The 21,118-nt window shown below is 41.7% G+C and overlaps 1 protein-coding gene across 1 annotated transcript in view; it reads right to left on the bottom strand.

The window, feature by feature from the left end:
- The window catches only part of Washc2c (WASH complex subunit 2C), a 41,385-nt gene extending 22,729 nt beyond the window's left edge, over positions 1-18,656 (bottom strand). The window contains exons 1-11 of the mRNA XM_036181893.1: positions 18,560-18,656; positions 18,355-18,477; positions 17,548-17,712; positions 10,607-10,669; positions 8,499-8,672; positions 6,095-6,188; positions 5,208-5,269; positions 3,847-3,894; positions 2,879-2,986; positions 1,473-1,554; positions 258-314 (exon numbers count right to left, since the gene is read on the bottom strand). Of these exons, the coding sequence (XP_036037786.1) occupies positions 258-314; positions 1,473-1,554; positions 2,879-2,986; positions 3,847-3,894; positions 5,208-5,269; positions 6,095-6,188; positions 8,499-8,672; positions 10,607-10,669; positions 17,548-17,712; positions 18,355-18,477 (976 nt within the window). The 5' untranslated portion in view covers positions 18,560-18,656. The remainder of the gene's footprint in view (positions 1-257; positions 315-1,472; positions 1,555-2,878; positions 2,987-3,846; positions 3,895-5,207; positions 5,270-6,094; positions 6,189-8,498; positions 8,673-10,606; positions 10,670-17,547; positions 17,713-18,354; positions 18,478-18,559) is intronic.
- Positions 18,657-21,118: the final 2,462 nt, after the last annotated feature.

The raw sequence follows: 21,118 nt of genomic DNA, 5'->3' as shown, positions 1-21,118 counted from the left end.
GATATCGACACATACAGTCTTTACTGAAAACTTAACAACTCTTAGTTCCTGCACATCTAAAAACCATCTAGAAAGACAGGCAATGCCTACTTTAGCAATTCCAATACAAGCATTACTCTGCACTCGCCTTTCTTCCATGCTGGCACCCTAAAACATGTTTTCAGATACTTTAAGTGGATGGAGACATACCTACTTGTCAACGCTTAACCCTGAGACCTTTACATTACATAAAGGCTCCTAGTGAGTGAGAGGCTTACCATCTGGAGGTGTTCTCCTTTCCTTCTTCTCCTTCATTGTCTTCTGAAGTTTTCCATCTGCTGAGCATAAGATTTATGAGACTCTCGTAGCTTTTACAATACTCAGCATTCTTACACAGGTACTGATTCTCTGCTTGAGTCTGCATCCTCATGACACAGGCCAAGAGCAAGACTTTGTATCTCAGCTCCTCCATTAGGGCACTTCTCAAGGGAGTGTCTCTATAAGGCAGAAGGCTGCCAGGTCATCTGCATATTAGGACTGTGCTAACGAAGAAATTACTCTACCTTTCTACTCTGTTAAATAAGCAGAATGCACTGGATAGTGCATTTTTACTAGTCAAAATTTAAGAGTTTCTGTTAAACCATGGATTCATTTCTGCAGTCCACAGTTCTCTGGGATTCCCATATTTCATGCATGTAAAATGTTACATAGATATACACATGTACTGGGAGTGGGGTAGGATACTCAGAGCATCTGATTATCAAGCAGAACTTAAGAGGCATGGACATGGCTTAAAGCAGTGGGTCTCAACCTGTCAATTGTAAGCCCTTTAGGGTCAAATGACCCATTCACAAGGGTCGCCGAACACTATAGAAAACAGATATTTATGTTATGGTTCATAACAGTAGCAAAATTACAGTTATGAAGTAGCAACAGAATTTTATACTTGGGGGTGACCATAACATGAGGAACCACATTAAGGTCTGCAGCATCAAGAAGGTTGAGAACCACTGGTTTAAAGAGTCAAAGTGCTTACCACCGGGCCTGACATCCAGACCCACAAGGCAGAAGGAGGGAGGAGAAAACCAACTCTGCCCACACATCAGGGCATACACATGGCCCCCACCCTGGTTAAATGAATAAAATGTAAAAGAACAACAATAAGAGAGTCTAAAAAACAATGACAAAAGATCAGGAACCAAAATGTCTGCCTAACATTAGAGAACCCTGAGTTTGGATATGGTAGCTTATGTTTATGATCCCAGCACTCAAAAAAGAAGGCAAGAAGATCAGAAATTCAAGACCACCCTTCCTTGCCTGCATTGCATATTTGAGGCCAGCATGGAATCTATGAGACTGTCTCCAAAAAAAGAAAAAGAAAGACACATAAACACAGAGAGACAGACTGACAGAGAACATGTGTGTGAGCACACACAAGCAGACTACTGAATGCCACTAACCAACCACCCCATTAACCTGACTTCAGAACTCACCTATCTGCTCCTCTTTCAACTGATTTGAGATATCTCCTTTGATCCGAGCTGCCAGCTCATCAGCAAAAGATGTAGGTCTTTTCTACAGGCAAAAAAAAAAAAAAAAAAGATCACTATTTTCTAACAAATTAGTACAGTTTACTTCTTGACATTTAACAAATTTCTATCAAGAATCATAAAATAATAAAACTACAAACAAAACAGGGCTTTTTTTTTTTCCGTCTAAGGTTTTAAGGTTTATTTTACTTTTATTTATGTGTGTATGCAGACAAGTACAAAAACAGGACTTTATCAGTGAATTTAAACACATGGATCCTACAGAGCTCAGCTAAGCAACAAATACACAAAATTATCTTTTTAAAGAAGATATTCTTAACTTCTTTATTTTTTAAAATACTTGAAAAAGCTAAGAAAACCAGCATAAAGAATGGAGGGAGATGGAAGAGTACCTGAACTCAAAATTCTGAAGCTGAATGTATATCCCCAACGAGCTGACTTAACATTAGAAGAAAATGGCGCTCATAGAGCAATTGAAAACACAGGGACACTTATGAAACTATAAATCAAGGACAAGAGAGATGGTGCTCACTGCTCTTGCAGAGGACCTAAAGTTGGTTCCCATGTCAGGTGTTTCACAACCTGTCACTCCAGCTCCAAGAAATCCGATACCCTCTTCTGGCCTTCCAGGAACCCAACACATATGTGTGTAAATACAGTCACACAGATATGACAAAAACACACTTAAAAAATAAGACAAATCAGCGGGGCGGTGGTGGCGCACACCTGTAATCCCAGTACTTGGGAGGCAGAGGCAGGAGGATCTCTGTGAGTTCGAGGCCAGCCTGGTCTACAGAGTAAGTTCCAGGAAAGGCGCAAAGCTACACAGAGAAACCCTGTCTGGAAAAACCAAAAAAAAAAAAAGAAAAGAAAAAGAAAAAGAAAAAAAAAAAGACAAATCTTTAAAAGAAAAAAAATTCAATTACAAATATGGGAGCTACAGAGATAGCTCAATCAGTACAGTTCAATGCTTTCTGCATAAGCATGAGAACCAGAGTCCAGAGCCTTGGAACTCACATAAAAAGGGCGAAGTGGCTATGTGTGCCTGTGATCTCAGAGCTGGGGAAACAGAGACAAGAGGATCCTGGGGCTTGTTGGCCCGCTAGTTTATCCTGGTAAGGCCCAGGTTCAGTGAGAGACCCTGAGTCTCAGCAAGGGGGAGAATGACTGGGGAAGTCTTCCACCATTTACTGCTGGCTACACACACACACACACACACACACACACACACACGCGTTAAAAAGATGACGACGACGTAAGATGGGATGGCCACAAACACAAAGGGCACTATTAAGGAACAATGTGCAAACACCACTTCTAAGACCCCTTCAAGGGATAGCCATACTTACAGACTTGGCATTTTCCTCAATGTCCTCAATGTCATCCCCCTCCTTCTCAGAGTCAACAAAAAGGTCACCATCATCATCCTCTTCTTCATCACTCATCTGTGTGGTATGCTGAGAATGCAAAACAGAATCACGAGATCCAAGTCATCAAACTGAAGAGGAGACACTGTCAGTTTTTAGTATCTCCCCTTAAAAAGGGTAACACACTTGGAACACATATTTCACACATTTATTGACTAGAAACTAGCTGGGCAGTGGTGGCCCATATCTTTAATCTCAGCAGGTAGAGGCAGGTGGAGCTCTCTGAGTTCAAGACTAGCCTGGCCTACAGAGTGAGTTCTAGGACATCCAAGACTACACAGGAGAAAAACCTATCTATTTTGAAAAACCAAAAAATAAAGTTAAAAGAAAAAGAAAAGAAAAGAAAAGAAAGAAAAGAAAGGATTTACTTTTTGTTTGTTTGTTTGTTTTGGTTTTTCAAGACGGGTTTCTCTGTAGCCTTGGCTGACCTGGAACTCTGTAGACCAGGCTGGCCTCAAACTCAGAGATTTGCTTGCCTTTACTTTTTTAACAAAATAAAGGTTCAAAAATATCAAAGAAAAGTATTAGAATATTGAAAATGTTCATTATTAGAGGAATGTAAATTAATCTTAACAAGAGCAGGAAGTGATGATTAAAAGGAGCTATTAAAAAGGAGTAAAATTTGGAAAAGGTAATACCCAATGGAGGTGGCAAGCCTAAACATATGACATACTAAGAGAAAACTAGCAGTGAGCATGAAAAACCCTCACTGCAGCATTCAAAAGTCAGTTTAGGAGACTTGGAGTATAAACATGGTACAGAGCTTGCCAAACACACCTGAGAGCCTAGGTTCACCCCTAAGGCCAAGCAGAAAGAATAGTGAGTTTAGTATACATGGGATGCTTCAGCTAGAGCTTAAAAATGAATCTATTTCAATACATGAGCTTTACCTGGTTTTGATCGTTGTCACTTCGACTGGCAAAATCTTCATCCGATTCCTGTGGGTGAAAATGTTTTGCTGTTAACACAGAAAAGATCCCATCGGTCTCTGAGGTAAGTTGACTGTGTGGGGCAGAGGAGACGCTCTTTTACTCAGTCACCTTAAGTAGCAGATGAATTACTGACAATATTGCAAGAGTTGTCTAGCTGCCGCAATGTTTGTGTTTCATTTAAATAGCTCTCATTTATATCGCTTGTATTTCCCAATTCTAACCTTCAGATTGAAAGAAAGATCATTTGATCAATCAGAGGTTGGTTTGGGTTGCTTGACATTTTGGACCACAATCTCTGTGTTCCCTCTAGTAGGATAAGTACTTCATTAAGCTCAAGAATTGAACATCAGTGTTTGCTACACTGATTTGGTAGAGAGCTACACTGACAGCTAAAAACAAAGGCCTCAGCAGATAATTATCTATAGCAAAGTAACCGGCAAGTTTATTTCTAATGCTAGCTAAGATTTCTATTGGCAGGGCTGGAGGAAGAAATGCAGGAGGGGGAGAGGTGGGAGAACAATCAAGAAATGAAAATCAGGTGCACAAATGGTCTCCTTTTAGGACCTCATACTCATCACTGTCTGAAGGAACAACTCAAGGCCCCAGACTCTAGATGAAGATTTTACTCTGTGGACCTTAAGATACTAGCAAGTGAACATGAAGTAGATGCTTTGATTAGCTTTAAAAAAATTATGAGAGTATGCTGTTCTTGCAAGGGACTGGAGTTTGGTTCTTAGCACCTACATCAGGCAGCTCACAACTGCCTGTAACTCCAGTTCTAGGCGATCTGACATCCTCTTCTGGTCTCCACAGGCACCTGCACACACTGCACTCACTTGTGTGTGCACACACACACACACAAAAAAAACAGTAATAATAATGATAAATCTTTCAAAGTTGTTCATGCATATGCATGCATACAGACACATTAATAAGAATAACAGTAGTAAAATCTTTTAAAAAGTTGTTCATTGCAGCTCTTTGTTTTTTTCTAGGATTACTCAAAAAGGGCACATTTCAAGACTAAGTTTCAGGCAGAGACTATACCACAGTGTCTAAGCTGTTCTCTCCTCAAAATATAATGAGACTTGAAGGAATTTGGTAGAAAGGAGGGCAGGTGGGTAATGGTAAGAGATCAAAGCAGTTTCCCTTACTTCTCTCTGTACAAATTACAAATAAGAATTTCAACCCTAAGAAAACACTTCAGATTCTGCCCCTAAAGTTAATAAAAACAGCTCACTAATTCTAAAGCATGTTACACACCTAGCCTGCTCTACACATCCTAAGCTTCCTGTCACCATGACGTGGTATGGCCTTACCTCCTCTTCTTTCTCTTCTTCACTGTCCACAATACTTCCCCGGTTGCTGCCTACAGAGCCTTCTGTCAGAAAGAAGTGTAAAAGTCAACACCAATTCACCAGAAAATATCTGTAGTTCCTTCTCAAAGACTGCCAAGCACAACAGCATCAGAGAGACTTTAATGGGGCAAGTGCCACTTAATGGAACGAAAGCATCTTTGTTATTAATACAATTTCAAAGCACCTCCCATGCATTAAAAAAATTTCATAACGTGGCCCTATTCTACATGGATGTCAAGGTTACAAAAAAATGAAGAAACAGTATCAGACTAAAAGCTGACTAGCAATGACAGGTAAAGGCAATTGCCACCAGTCCTGATGATTGGAGTTTAGTCTCTGGAACTCACATGATGGAACAGAGAACTGATTCCCATAGCCTGTCCACACACACATACATAAAAAAATAAATAAACATAAAAATTTTAATGAAATTAAAATAAAAGATGACTAGAGCAATTCAACAACTAAATGCTCCAAGTCTTAGACCAGAGAAGGTGACAAGAGGTAGGAAAGGACAGAAATGGGACGAGAGACAAAAATCTGAATATAACCAAAGATAGGGTCACAGTACAACTTCTTGAAATTGACCACTTTACAGTGTGGTTATGTTAAGAAAATGTCCTTGTTCTTAGAAAATATATAAAGAACATTAGGGTAATGGAGGGCAGACAAATTATGATATACAGACATAGAATGAAAGCACAAAGTAAAACATTAGCTGGCAAACCTGAGTGAGGGTCTATGGATCTCTCCACTGTTCTTGTAATGTCAATAGAAAGTTTTAATTATTTCAACACCAAGAGTTAAGCTATGTTAAACATGACGAAAATATTGGTGAGAAAGAGTACCTTCACTGGAGAGTTCTCCAAGCCCTACATCTTCCTGTTCCATGAAGAGCTTTGACCCAATGAGATAGGGCAAAGGGCGGTCAATGTAGAGGTCCTTCAAGGAAGGAAAGGGCACAGCATTAAACACATGGGTTGAAATCATCCTGCTGCATCTGACAATCTCAAACAAGTTAAGGTGATACACAAAAGAAGAAAACAAGAAACATGGCAAGGTTAAATACCATTGCTTTTTAAAACATTAAATTCTAGGTAAAGATAACAGTAAAGCTAACTCCCTCCCCATATACCTTAGTAATAGAGACATTAGCAAGGCCTGGGAGAAGTTGACAGCAGTAACCAAATAAGGAAAATAGAACCTCCCAAGAAAATGTTCCCATGGAGGCCAAGGGATGGAAACCTAGAAGCCTGAGAGCCATGTAAGGCCTACCCTCCCCTTACTCAAAAGCAAGCACACAGAAAGCCCAGTACTGGTGGGCCTCCCTTTGTAAACATACAAATTTACATACTAAAAATATCTTCTGTACAGACAATAATACAGCAAGTTCTAGGCCAGCCAAGAGTACAACATATGACTCTATCTTTAAAATATTTTAATTCTTTGGCTGACCTTCACATAAAAATACACACTTATTTTGAAAATCATCGATAATAGCCCAAAATTTGGAGGGAAACGAAGAAATAACCCAAATGTTATCAGATGCTGAGACAATAGTAGACAAACCCAGATTGGATGGAGTGGCGGGAACAAGATAAGGCACTATGGGGACTGGGAGGGATTTCTTACGCCTGCAGCAGAGCAAAGAGAAGGCTGGCTAGATGTCAATAAAGTAAAGTAGGAGACAATGCCACTAAGCAAATTATCTACAGTTAGCACAACAGATTAAACAGTCCAAAGACTGAGGAGTAGAGTATCTGTTTGGGAGAAAACACCAGCCTCAGAAACTGAAGACTACCGCCACCCCTACTCCCAGCTGACAACACTAAGGATTCAGAAAGGGGCCGGGCGGTGGTGGTGCACGCCTTTAATCCCAGAATTTGGGAGGCAGAGGCAAGTGGATTTCTATGAGTTCGAGGGCAGCCTGGTCTACAGAGCTAGTCCAGGATAGGCTCCAAAGCTAGAGAAACCTTGTCTTGGAAAAAAAAAAAAAAAAAAAAAATTCAGAAAGGGACAGTGACAAAGTGAAGCCAGGTAACAGAGCAGCAGAAGCCGTGAAGGACTCCACACAGCACCCACCCACAGCATACAAGAGCAGTGAAGGACTCCGCACAGCACCCACCCACAGCATACAAGAGCAGTGAAGGACTCCACACAGCACCCACCCACAGCATATAAGAGCAGTGAAGGACTCCACACAGCACCCACCCACAGCATAAGTCAAACTTGAGAGCCAAGGCAGCATTCCACCTGACAACTACGTCCCATTTCCACGGCATGGGGAAAGACTGGCTGTCCCTGAGACATTAGCCCTTGGCCACAGCCCCTTTCCTGGGGATCAGGAAGAATTCTTACACCGTTAGACCCACTGCTAACTTCCAAGAGGAAGCCTGTACAGGAAGTTCCTGGTGGCTTTACCTAACACCCCAAGCAACAAACAAGCCAAATGCCTTTCTGAATCTTCCTTAGCATGAGCTACAGAATATCTGCTCCTTAAGAGCTTCTCTATTCATCTAGGCCCAGCCCAGGGCTCATTTTCTACCCTAAAGTCTAGGAACCAAAGGGAGAGAGGTTGTTCAAAGGGAACAAAATTGCAGTTGGCCCAAACGTGAGCTAAACAAGAATAACAGCAACATCATCAAACATGCCAAACTCCAGAGTTGTCCTCTCTCTGGCATGTGCCATGAGACATGCACATCCCCATATAAATAATTCAATGACAAATTTAAGTATTAAAAAATTCAATTTGGCCAGGCAGTGGTACCGTACACCTTTAATTTCAGCACTCAGGAGACAGAAGCAGGCGGATCTCTGTGAGTTTGAGGCCGGCCTGATCTACAAAGCGAGTTCCAGGACAACCAGGACTGTTACACAGAAAAACCATCTAGGAAACAAACAAACAAACAAAAAACCTAATAACAATAACAATAAATAAAATAAATTTTAAAAATAACCAAATCCAATTAAAAATCTTATCTTTCACCTCAACTTCTTGGCTATAAGTCAGTTTTGTCCCAGAGTTCTGAGGATGGTTGCTCATGTAAATGCCTCCTCTCCCACAGACTATACTAAAAACCTCAGAAGAGGAAGAGGTATGCCCTGCAACTTTTACCTACCTTGAACCACAGAAATGCTCAGTGTGTCAAGTAAGGCTCTCAGACAGACTCAATCGGGAATGCTCATGCCTTACACACCCTAGGCCTAGCAAAGCAGTCAAGACATCATAATATTGTAACTGAATGCCTTTACCTTTGGTTCAAGGATCAGTTCCACCCGCTCATTGGCATCATCTTCTTCAGAGTCCGAGTTCCCCGCCTTTATGTCAAGTTGCTCAAAGGCACTGTCCAGCACCTGTAAGCCATAGTTCACAGCCTCCCGGACTTTAGGGATCAGGTCTACTTCTTTCTGCTCCCGAGTCTTCTCCTACAAACAAAACAGCCTTCAGTGTGTCCCCAATGTGAAACTCTAAAGTCATGCCCTCCTCCAAAACTCTTTGTTCAAAATGTTAACAGAGTCACTTTCTCATACAGACTTTGAAGTAAATGTACAAGCTTTAATCTCAGTTTTGCCACTTTCTGGACATATCAATCCACTTACACTTTAGAATTCCAATTTATCCATCTAGAAAATCAGATGAACATTCAAACTAGAAACCAAAACTGAGTCTGTGAAAACACATTCATAAAAAAAAAAAATGTGCTTAATGACTCTTATCTATCTTTAGGCTAGCAGAGATAGAACCTGGAGTCTGACAGTGTGTTAGGCAAACACTCTGCCAATGAATTATTCCTCTAGTCCTGTGGCACTCAGAAAAGATTTCACTACATACTACCCACTTTTAAATGTAATGCTGGCTTGATATAACCACATTATTGCATTTTGCTGAGTGGCAAATGCATGAGTACTATTAAAAATAAAATTCACATTCCTGCAAATGCCAGGAACAGGAAGAACCACAGCTGTTGACCGTCACAGGACTGCAGGGAACCAAGACTTAGGACACTCTCAAGCACTTTCATTGTTGAGGCCATAGGTGGTTAGAACCACAGCTGGTTTCTACTATTCTAACTAACAGATTTATTATATCTAATATATATATATATAAAATATCTAACTACTTTCTTAATAGTTCCTGGTAGACTATCAACCTTTGCAGGTGACTTCCACTTTTTCAGAAGAAGTCAGAGCTGACTGAAAATGACTTCCACAATAAACATACTCAAATCTGCCTGCATTCCTGAACGAGAAGAGGGGAGTAGCTGCCAGAGCACACAAAAGTAAGACCAGAAACTCTTTCTTAGGTGTGGGCACCAATGTGGGATAAGCAAGGATGTGTATGCACAGGCCACATGGCAAGCCACAGAAGAAGTAGGAACTGCTGAACCTTGATCCCTTGGCCTACTTTCCAAAGCATCAACTTTCTTCCTTCCCTTCTCTTTTCTGACCTCCACTAGCTTCCCTTCTCTTTTCTGACCTCCACTAGCTTCCCACAAATCCAGTCCACGGGGAGGGGATGAAGCTCAACTGTAGAAAGCTTGCCCAATGTGCATGAGGCCCCATGTGCAATCCCCGGTACTAAACACAGAACAAAGCAACAACCTTAGCTCAGGCTTTCTCTTGTTGGCATGGCCTAGCCACTGCCTTTTAGTTGGCCCTTCTTTCTTCTAAGATCTCATCCTTGAAGCTCTCCCCAGCTAGTTTAACAGCAAGTATCTCCTTGTTGTGAACTTCCAAAACAGCAACCATGCAATGCAGTTCAGATCAACAACCGCCTATGGCCACAACAACGAAACTGCTTGAGAGTGGCCTAAGCCATCGGTTCCCTGCAGTCCTGACAGTCAACAGCTGCTCACTGGAGAGCCCATTCTGTCCGAACACAGCTTGTAGTACCCATGGGGTCCTCAACTGTGCATGCACTATACCTATATTCACCTTACTATCTAATTTTCTTCTGACAGAACAAGAGTGAAGTCACAAAGTGGAGGAAACTGGATCTGCCCACGACTCACTTTTCCTCCTTCATTTCCCAAAGCACAGTACACAGAAGAGTGGCTTCTAGATCTGTAAAGGGGAGGAAGAAGAAGAAGAGGAAAGAGAGGAAGAAAGGGAGACAGAAGGGAGGAAGTAGGGAAGAAGCTAAAGCAATCCTGGGCTATTCACCCTGTGCCCTATGCTCTATTCTATGCCAGAATTCAGGAATTTCATCTCCATATCAACAGCCTAGGCTTCAGAAAAAGATGGAGGAGTTCTATTGGGCCAATGCCAGAGGCAGCATCTCCCACAGTCCCAGTCCTACCACCCTCTTTATTACTTCTCAAAGTTAGTAATTCAAAGAAAGGATGACTTAATACAAGTACCTGTTCTGTTTTCTCTGCCTCAGCCTTGAGTACCTGCTCCTCCACTTCTTCATCGTACACCCGCTGAGTAAGGAAGCAAATTCATTAAAGAGTTAAGCATTGAAATGGAATCACATGTAAAAGTTCAAAACAAAGAAATTTTTTGAAAGAGGGAATTGGCTTTCAGAAAAACAACTGGGACCACTACCAATGGATCATGGACGAATAACAAAGAACAGTAGTTAATTCACCTAAAATCAATTTTAGACCTAAAGAAACATGAGGAACTATCTGGCTAGTCAAAGAATTCTGAAACCACTATCATCTCAACTGGTACAATTTTTTCCACTTAACCTAATGCATAACTCTAACAGGGACACAATACAAGTACCTTCGTCCAAGACCATTGCCAATATCAACTGATATAACTTACCAACTAGATAAATATCCTTAGCAAGTGAAGTAAGGAATATGATAATGGTAAAATTTACTTTTATGCTGTTGCTCAAAATGGCTGAAAATGTTTTATACTTATCTCATATGAATCAAGAAAAAAAGGCAAAATCACCAACAATTTGCCAGAAGATGCATGGCTAAGGAAGAATCTCTTTTATAAGACGTATCTGTCATTCTGGAAACTTACTGCAATTTCAAAAAAAAGAAAAAACTGGAGTATAACATCTTTGCTACAAAAAAAATCAATATAAGTGTTATGATAGCTAATCTTGTCTGTCAATTTGACTATATTGGACATCAACTAAAGCCCAACCTGCTGGACAATCCTGTGAGGAACTCTCTTGATCTTCTTTGAAGCAGGAAGACCCACCCAGGATCTGGACCATACTTTCTGGTGGCAGCCCAGACAAAAGGACAAGGAAGAAGGAAACTGCTTTTTGCTCACTTGTCCTCACTCTTGCTGGCAAGTCCATTTACCCTGTTCCTAAGGCATGTTTTGCTAGTGTTAGAAATGGATTCTTCAGGCTTCTAGGAGACTGAAGATCAGCTGCTCTCCAGCAATCCTCCAGGCCTCCAGCACCAGATGGGGAATGCTGGGATAGCCAAGCTCCTGGACTGAACAACTACTGCATTCTCAAGCCTTTAAATGATGACAGCCATTGCTGGGACTGTCTAGACCACAGCCTGTAATCCAACCTAATAAATCCTCTTTTAATAAATACGTTCTTCCTATCAGTCTGTTCCTTTAGAGAACCCTGACTTACAGAGTAGGACTATGAAAATGTTCTCTAATGAGACAATAGGGTTACAAAAGTTTATGAGTATACTGAAACACACAGAGCTGCACTTTAAAAAAAAAAAAAAAAAAACCTACCTAAATCATTTAAAATTTGTTTAGGTAATACAGGCTCAAGACTCCTTACCTGAAGTTTTTAAATTTGAGATTTTTAGAATATCTGCAGAAACTTTATGAGCATCACTAATGAGAAAATACAAAATTTAAAGCTGAGGCACACAAAGTTCCATACTTCATTTCATTTCATTTTGGAGTAAGTATAATCAACCTGTGCCCATGAGAACCAGATGAGAAGACTCTAATGCTGAGGACACAACACACTTTGGTTGTGGTACATAGAGAAACCGGCTGGAAATAGGCCGGAAGTGTCCTCTCTGCTGTAGAACTTTGTCAGAGCTGGAAGATACTATGCAAGTGACTGCTTAGGAAAACAACAAGCAATGTCCTCCCCAGAGGTAGACACTGTGTACAACAATACCAACCTGAGTGGTGTGACTGCTCTGGTGACCACCAACTGTGTTCTAACTGGATATGAGGCCTGCTCCACAAGAGGGAATTAAAGCCATGTTCTGTAAACCAGGTCAGAGCCCATGCTTGCGAGGTCAGAGGCCATAAAGTTTGGACCTACTACTACTACTACTGTTTTTGCTAATAAATGACACATTGTTAAAATATCTTCTAAATGTTTATACACATAGGCTAGGGCTAGTCTCAATCTTGGTCAGAATTGTCAAATTCACAGAGGAAAATTAAAAACCCAAAATAAAATAATGGTGACTATTTCTGAATATAAAGAAGTTATGAGTAGTTGACCATGGTGGTTCATGCTTACAGCCCAACTTTCAGCAATCTAAAGCAGAAGATGGCTTCTTCATGGCTAGTTTAGGCAACAAGATCCCATCTGAAAAAACAGTTGTTAAAGCAACCTGTCCTACTAAGCATATTAGATTATGATATTTAAGAGCATGCAGTAAAGAACAAAGAAATACATGGAAGACTAAGTTTATGTTCACATAAACATACACACAAGTCAGCGAGGAAAAAGAGCTACACAATGAAAGTTACCTTTATGTGCACTCACACACACTCATCAATATATACTCCCAGGAAATAAAAAATTAAAATGTAGAGATACAAGCATCCTTGCCCAAAATGATTACAGTTGAGAGGAAGCAAAGGAAATGGGGAGAGGAGGTTGGTTCCTGTGAAAAAAATATCGAACAATATTAAAACCTGGTCATTAGTTCGAGCTGCTGTACATTCTTATCATGTGTGGTTATTCTCTGTAGCAGGACACTCAGGAGCGCCAAGGCTACTCTATCAACAAATGAAATAGTTCATAAAAAGCTGATAGCAGAATGTCAGATTGGTATAGTCCTATAACAGGAGTAAGAATAGGTTCATAAGATAGGTGGCTTCTAATCCCAGCACTGGGGAACAGCAGGAGGATCATCCTTGACAACAAAGGTATTTGAGGCCAGCCTAGGCTGCATGAGACCTTGTCTCAAAAGAAAAGAATTAAATTCATAAAAGTCTCAAGGCTATGTAAAAATTATTTTAACATTAAGAAATATGCAGTTTGCAAACACACACACACACACACACACACACACACACACACATATACACACGGGGGGGGGGGGGGGGGGGGAGTGTCATCCAGACTAGAGAGAAATACAAAATAACGTTCACTAGCTGATTACTGTCAGCGTGAGAGCAGACCTAAAACATTGTCCCCAGCTTCCCCGGGAGTCTCGCTATTCCAATGACTTTTCTTACTCTTACTTTTCCTCCTAACTGTCCTACATCAAACATTACCAAACGTTTCCAATATAAGAACAAGAAAGTGCACGAATCTTTAAGTGGGGACTTTAAGACAGGGAAGCTACCATAGATTTGTACGGCAGGACCTCTAGCCTGAGAAGGCCAAGTCTCTGACTAAAGTCGAAGACCATCAAGACCCAGCTTCCGCACGCCAGTCACTAGACTCTAAGCCCCAAGATGTCCGTGACATCTACAACACCAAGCAGTTTGGGAAGACCTAAAGTTGGTGAGATGGTGAGGGCGGAAGTGCTCAGGAACGGCAGATCATCATCACTATAACTTCCTTTCCCAGGCTGACTACAGCTTTACTTCACGAGCATTCAGACAGGTCTATACCAGAACTGTTAAATACCTTTGCTATTTTTGCTCACAGAAACTTTTCCTCCTCTGGAAAAGTGGGGTACATGCCACAGGGAACGAGTGAAAAGGACAGGACAGATTTTCTGTTGTTGTTGTTTAACAATTACACGTAGACCTGCTTCTTTTCCTTTATATGTTCTCTTATTCAATTATTTAAATATTCAAGGTCTCTGTGTATCCAGATTGTGCTAAGACCTACGAAATGTTTAGCTAGATCCTAATGCTTGTTCAGTAACTTTAAAAGTAGGGTTGCTAAGAAATAATGTGTACTTACATGAAAATGCCATATAATATAGTACCACATACAATGCAAATATACAATGAAAAAAATTATTTTAATTAAGACTGTTAGACTGCTGATAAATGACACAGGGGCTGGATATGGTGGCTTATGCTTTTAAGGAGGCAGAAACAAGCAGATCTCCATGAATTCAAGGCCAGCTAGGTCTATATATATAAAGTTCTAGCCAACTAGGCTAAATGGTAAGACCTTGTCTCAAAAAGAAGAAGGAGAAGGAGGAAGAGGAGGAGGAGGAGACCACATGGGATGCTTCATGAGCTCTTAACAAGAGTACTGCCTTGTAGAGGCCCAGGGTGAATCTGGTAGACAGACAGATGAAATCAAAGGACATACAGAGAATCTAAACAAAAGCCTGTAGCAAGGCACTCAGGAGCGCCAAAGCTACTCTGTCAAAAGCAAAGGCCAACATATGTAAATATAAAGCAGGTTGGTGGAGGGGGACATCATGGGCAGGGTATTATAGCCCCTAAGATTTTGAGCTTTAGCCCCAAATTGTTGATTTTCTGACAGTTTAGCAATGACATCTGTTTCTTTAAAAAATAGGGGGGGGGGGGGTTTGAAAAGGAAGAAAATGATAGTTTTGATAATTAACAGAACGATCCTGAAAAAATTCAATTGTGTTTTCTTGATTTTTTTTTTCCAGAAAGCTAAAAATTCTTTAACAATTGGCTTTAAAAACTCCTTATGGTCATCTAACAAACTAAAGTCATTAACTAGGACTGCTGAATCTGAGTTCAGCCTGGAAACTCTGTCTTTAAAAAATGGGGGTGGGGGAAGGGCTGCCTTAAGAACTGGGTCTCTTTCTGCTTAGCCACTAAAAGACAGGCCAGCACTAATGAGCTGTTCTCTCTCAGGATTCCCTCTTGAGCCCTTACTAATAGTTCTACACAGCTTCTATTTCCCTCAAAAGTCCTGACAGTTCTATTGCCCTAGAAAGCCCAGTTTGCTTCACTAATTCTAAAATGGAGTTTGCAATTACAGGGCTGCCTCTGAGACTAACAAAACCCAACTGACTTCAAATAACCTCTCAAAAGAATTTCCACAAACCTACATAACAGCAGCATCCTAGCATGAACAAGTAGAACTATGTCAGAGCTTGAAGAAAATACATAGGAGAGCAGCAAATGCAACAGGTGTTTTTGTCAGGTCGATTTTCTTCTTTTCAGTTTCCTTAAGCACTAGCTATGCTCTGAACATCATCCGCTACTCCCACAAATGGGAAGAAGCTGTACCGTGTGGCGTTACAGAAGGTCTTGGAAGCAGTTACATTTGGTATGGCACCAACGCACTCAGGAAGAAAGCTGATGGCAGACTGGGAGGGGAGAGGAGTAAGGACTTATCATCAAGGAGACAGAAAGATGGATGGAAATATAGAATCCACAAAAGCAGACATGAAGAACAAAGTTTTCACAAAGCCTAAGCTGTAGAAAATACTAAAGAAACTTTGCCAGAAGAAGCTGGAAGAGGTGGAGAGGATCTAATTCAAATCTGTGATCAGAAAATGAAGTTTACAATGCGGCCTCCTCTTCCTGAAAAAGTGAGATCTGGCACCATTCTGGGACAGGCACACTGAGTACAAAAGAAAACTTCCTGCTCCTTGCTTGATCTACAGCTGCAGCATTAAGTGCAAGAAGAGCTGGGAATCTGAGGTAGCAAGAAAGGCTGACAATGAGAGCGGTACAAGTAAGAACATCCAATCCCAGCAGGGGGACTGCTGTCATCCCCTAACTGACCCTTCCAGAGAGATAAATGCTCAGGTTGACTACGCAGGTTCTGTGCACATCAGAAATGTCTTCAGGTTGAGTATGCCAATCCAAAACTCTAAAATACAAAACTTTCTGAGCACTGCCATGACATTCAAAAGTTTTCAATAGGGGGTTGTTTCAGTTTAGGGATGCTGAACCTGTAAAGTCTGTACACAGACTACATCTTAGAAATCTGACATCTACACAACTTCTAGTCCCAAGAATCCCAGACAGATAAGGTACATTCAGTCTGTACTGGGTTTACTTGAATACATCTAATGTTTCAAAATCAATGTTTCCCTTTGCCAGTTAAGAAAATAACTGATGGGGTAGTCAACTCAATGAGCCGGTGAGTCTGGCACATACAGTGGTAAACGAAGAGCCCTCACCAAATTCCATGTCTCAGACTCTATGGAACACGAGAAAAGTCGCTTCAGTTAGGGCTACTAAATTGGCAAACATGCCACAGAAACAGCCAACATGGAACTCTGGCATTTTTACATCCTAAATCAGGCTTTCTGATCTTAATCATTTTGGAAATTACATTAGTACTTCACACCTAACAATTCAGGATACAGCTTACTTTTGTAATTCTCTTCTCACTGCTGGGTATAGGACTGTGCGCCTGTAATCCCAGGACTTGAGACGCAGAGGTGAGAATTTCCGTGAGTTCAAGGGAAGCTTGGTCTACATAGCAAGTTCCATACCAGTCAGAACTAATGGTGAGCAAAAAACAAAAAAACAACCCCCCCCCACCAGAAAATACCTTTTCACAAATTAATTCAGAAAGACATTCTTTGACCGTGTGAACTAAGCTTCCTCTCCATTCTCACAAGAGCCTTCCCTTCGCTCGACCAGCTTCAGGCATGCGTGTTTCTTTTCTATCATAGCTTTACTAAGATACTTTACCTGTGTATTCCTAGCAGCTCACAGAAACTCACCATGAAAGCAAAAATCACATGTGCTTTAGTTAAAGCTCAGCACCATGTTTACCATGATTCTGTCACAGATTCAGCCATCTTATGAAAATTGTAGTTGACAAAACACCAAGTAAACATCTGCCTCCACTGATCAAAACATAAAGGACCCAATCAATAACTAAAGGCAAAGTGGTGCTCAAGCGGTCAGGTAGACAGCTGATATTACCAAATGAGCACAGCGGTTTTTGGGAGAGGCACACAATTCAGCTCAACTGTTCATTGCCCACAAAACTAGAAACAGAAAAACCAGACTGAGACAAACCTTACCTTTAGTTTTGTTTTTGGTTTTTTGTTTTGTTTTGTTTTGTTTTTTTAAGAAAAGCCAAAAAATTTACTACTAAAAGACACTGATTCTAGAAAAAGAGCTTCAGTTACCAAGAACAAATCTACCCACCAAAACTTCGGAAAAAAAAAAAAACTAATTATCATTTCAAATTACATTAGCTCTTACTCTCCAAAAGAGATTATTTGCTAAGTCAGATGTAATAAAAACAACTCACATTCTCAATGAACTGGGTATTAGACAGCATGAGGAAGTCATTGAAGACATTATGCAGACGACAATGTGTCGCTTTGGTCTCCTGAATTAATCCATCCACCTGTTTCTTAATTTCATGGGTCCTGGAGATAGTCTGCTGTGAGAATTCCTGTAGAAACTGTAGTAGCTATTTTGAAAAGGAGCATACAGAAGTGTCAACAACATGACATGTGGGGCAAAACAAACAAGAACAACAGAAACCCTTTCTCCCAGGTGTTATGTAAAAGAGATGATACTTTTGATCTAAAGTCAAATGACACTGAAAAGCATTAAGAAAGCTCTTCAGGTAAGTGCATCCATCACACACACACTTTTATCACATTTCTAGAGGGATTTACGGGCCTGTTCGGTTGTCACTCTCCAGAGAGCACATGGTGTAACATAACAGAACACCTCAAATCCTACTTGTACGGAATTGTGAAACTGACAGCTCTGAGCTCCCGGGCTCCCGAAGTGAGGAGTCGAACTCAAGACTATGTGTTGCCCCATTTAGCCCAAGTTCCAATACAGAAGCGCCTCCGTAGAGTCAGCAATCCTTGAACAGGGCAGAAAGGGTTCTGGCCAGCAGCATGGTGTGGAGGGCAAGGCTGGAAAGTGGCAGCACGGACGGACGGAAACCCGCGTCTGCGCGGCCGAGTGCTGGGTAGAAGCCCACAGGGCCGCCCCTCCCGGGTGTCTGGGACTGCGCCTTTGAATTACTGGAAGGCGTCCCTGGGCTGCAGGGTAACCGCAGCTCTGGCCCTCCCTGGGCCCAGGGCCCTGCGCTCACGCCGGCGTCGGCCGCCAGCGACCAGTTCTGGCTGCTGCGGCGGATCTCCTCCACCGACCAGGGCCGCTCCCACACGGGCTCGGACGCCGGAGGCCGCTCCGAGTCGGGGCTCGTCCGGTTCATCTGCAGCGGGAAGGACGAGAAGAAGCGCTGAGTCTGGAACGCAGGAAGCTGCAGCCCTGCCTTCCGGGGCCGCCGTCCTCACCACCAGAGCACCGCCGCTCAGCAAGCTCCAGAGTCACTACCGGAGACCCCACTACACCGCCCACCCAGCGCTGTGGGGGTCACGCGGTCCGCGTCACGTGATGACGCCCGCACGTGACCTGACGCTCAGCCTCCGAGGGAGACCTGTTCGTGTACAGCCTTACAGGAAATGGGACGTGTGTTTGTCCGTAGAGAAGATGCTTTGGTGGCCAACTCTACCAGGGGGGCCCATGATGAGGAATCCTGTGGCCTACCAGGTGGGAAGCCGAAGGGCAAGAAGGCGGGCACAGGACGACTTCCTGCTGCTTAGCGGCTTTGCTGAACACGCCAGTGGTGTGTGACTGGCCCACAGACTCGGTGAACTTAAGATGTCGTACACCTGCTAACCTGCTTGGTTTCAGTTCATAGTGTGCATCCGCTTAAAATTCTTTACCCTCAGGTCAGATTCAAGACCACTTTCCACACTGTCGCAGGCAGCAAAAACGGGAAGGTAGAAATCCGAAATTCTGGCTACCCACTAGCACTTCTGGTGAATACAGACTCTCCTCCCTGAGTTATTCTTGCTCAGACAGACTTTCAGAAATAACCTCGTATTTTCTTTCTTCTGTGCCCATGGACGAGTTACTTAGCTTCTCTGAGCTTTCTTCCACATATGAAAGATGTATATCTTGCCAGAAGTGATAATATGTGTAAAACAGATAATACTTGGTATATGGTGAGTGGTTACTCTAGATCTTATCAGCCCCCCTGTACAGCTTATTTTTCCTTTTGGATTTTGCTTTGTGATCACCTCCGTTGGCACCTCATTAAAGATTTCTCCTTGGTATAAAACTAAGGCAAATCATAGCGTGCTCAGATTAAAAACTCATGCAATAATGTCCACTATAGTGCTAATCCATAATATTCATCAACGCAGAAGCAACTTAAATATCCTTCAGGTGATGGATGGATGTACAGAATGTTGTGGAATCACACAATGGCCTATTATTCACCAAAAAGGAATAAAGTGCTGATATATGATAGGACATGAATTGACCTAGACAACACATTAATTGCAGAAGTCAGCCATAAATGACCACAGATTATATGATTCTATTTATATGAAATGTTCAGAATGGACCCAGAGAGAAGAAGCAGGTTGATGGTTACCAGGGGTTGAGGGGAGACAGGAATTGAGAGTTAACTGTGAATGGGTATGGGGTTCCTTTTTGAGGTAATGAAAATGTTAGACTGTGATGATGGTGTTCAACTCTCAAAATACTAAAGATTCTTGAAATGTGTATTTTGAAGGGAGTGATTTTGTTATGTAAATTATATCCCAATAAAGCTACTCTGAAGTAGGAAGTGAGGGTTGCATAGTCTGCAGTGAGCTACTAAAGCTAAAGGAAAGCTGGGGTTACATTAGCATTAGTGTAACAGTGTTATTGTTAGGGACAGCATTAAGATGATGCTTGGTGTTAGGGCTCGTATTAGAGTGCTGCTTGGGTTAGGTTCAGATTAGGGTTAGGGTCAGGTTACTACAGTATTCTTCATAATTAGTTTTAGGGTTAGAGATTAAGCAAGAAAGTATTGCAGATAGGCATTATAGTTAGGGATACAAATAGTTGTGGTTAGGATTGAAGCTAGTGTTAAGTTTACAATTGGGGTTAAGTGTGGTGTTAGAGTTATGACTAGCATTAGTGATACCATTAGTGATTGTCTTACTGTGAATAGACACCATGACCACTCTTATATAGGAAAACATTTAATTGGTGCTGATTTACAATTTCAGAGGTTTAGTCCATGGTGGGAAAGCATGGTGGCACACAGGCAGATGTGGTGCTGTAGAAGAGTTCTACATCTGGATCCACAGGCAGCAGGAAATGACAGTGACACACTGGCCAGGCTTGAGTTCCTGAGACCTCAAAGCCCTCCACCTAGTAACACATCTCCTACAACAAGGCCACACCTCCTAATAGTGCTCCTCCCTATGGCCAAACATTCAAACACATGAGTCTATGGGGGCTGTTCCCACTCAAACCATCACACTAATATTGTTGGGTTCAGGGTTAAGGTAAATTTTTTAGTTTCTTTTCTGTCGTTAAGATAAAAATTGTCTCAAAGGCAACTCATAAAAGGAAGGGTTATGGTTAGGATTTAATGTTATCGTTAATGCTAAGATAGTTGTGAATTAGAGTTAGGGTTAGGGTATTATTAGTATAGGGTGAGTGCTACGGATGATGGTTTAATTGGAATTAGACTTAGAGTAGGCTTAAGATTCATTATAGGAACCAGGTGTGGTAGCACATGCCTTTAATTCCAGCAGATCCTCGGGAGACAGAGGCAGGCAGATCTCTGAGTTTGAGGCCAGCCTGGGCTATAGAGTGAGTTCTAGGATAGCAAAGACTACAAAGAGAAACCCTATCTCAAAAAAACAAAAAACAAAAAAAAGAATACAATTGGATGTGGTCATACCCCTTTAGTCCTAATACTTGAGAAGCAGAGGTAGGCAGATAAACTCTGAGTTTGAGGTCTAACTTCTGTATATATCAAGTTCCAGTCCAGTCAGGGCTACATAATG

Source organism: Onychomys torridus, chromosome 3 (assembly GCF_903995425.1).
Source record: "Onychomys torridus chromosome 3, mOncTor1.1, whole genome shotgun sequence".
In the NCBI taxonomy this organism is placed as follows: domain Eukaryota; kingdom Metazoa; phylum Chordata; class Mammalia; order Rodentia; family Cricetidae; genus Onychomys; species Onychomys torridus.
Note: the sequence above shows the minus strand (reverse complement) of the source record. Positions and strands in the feature narration are given on the sequence as shown.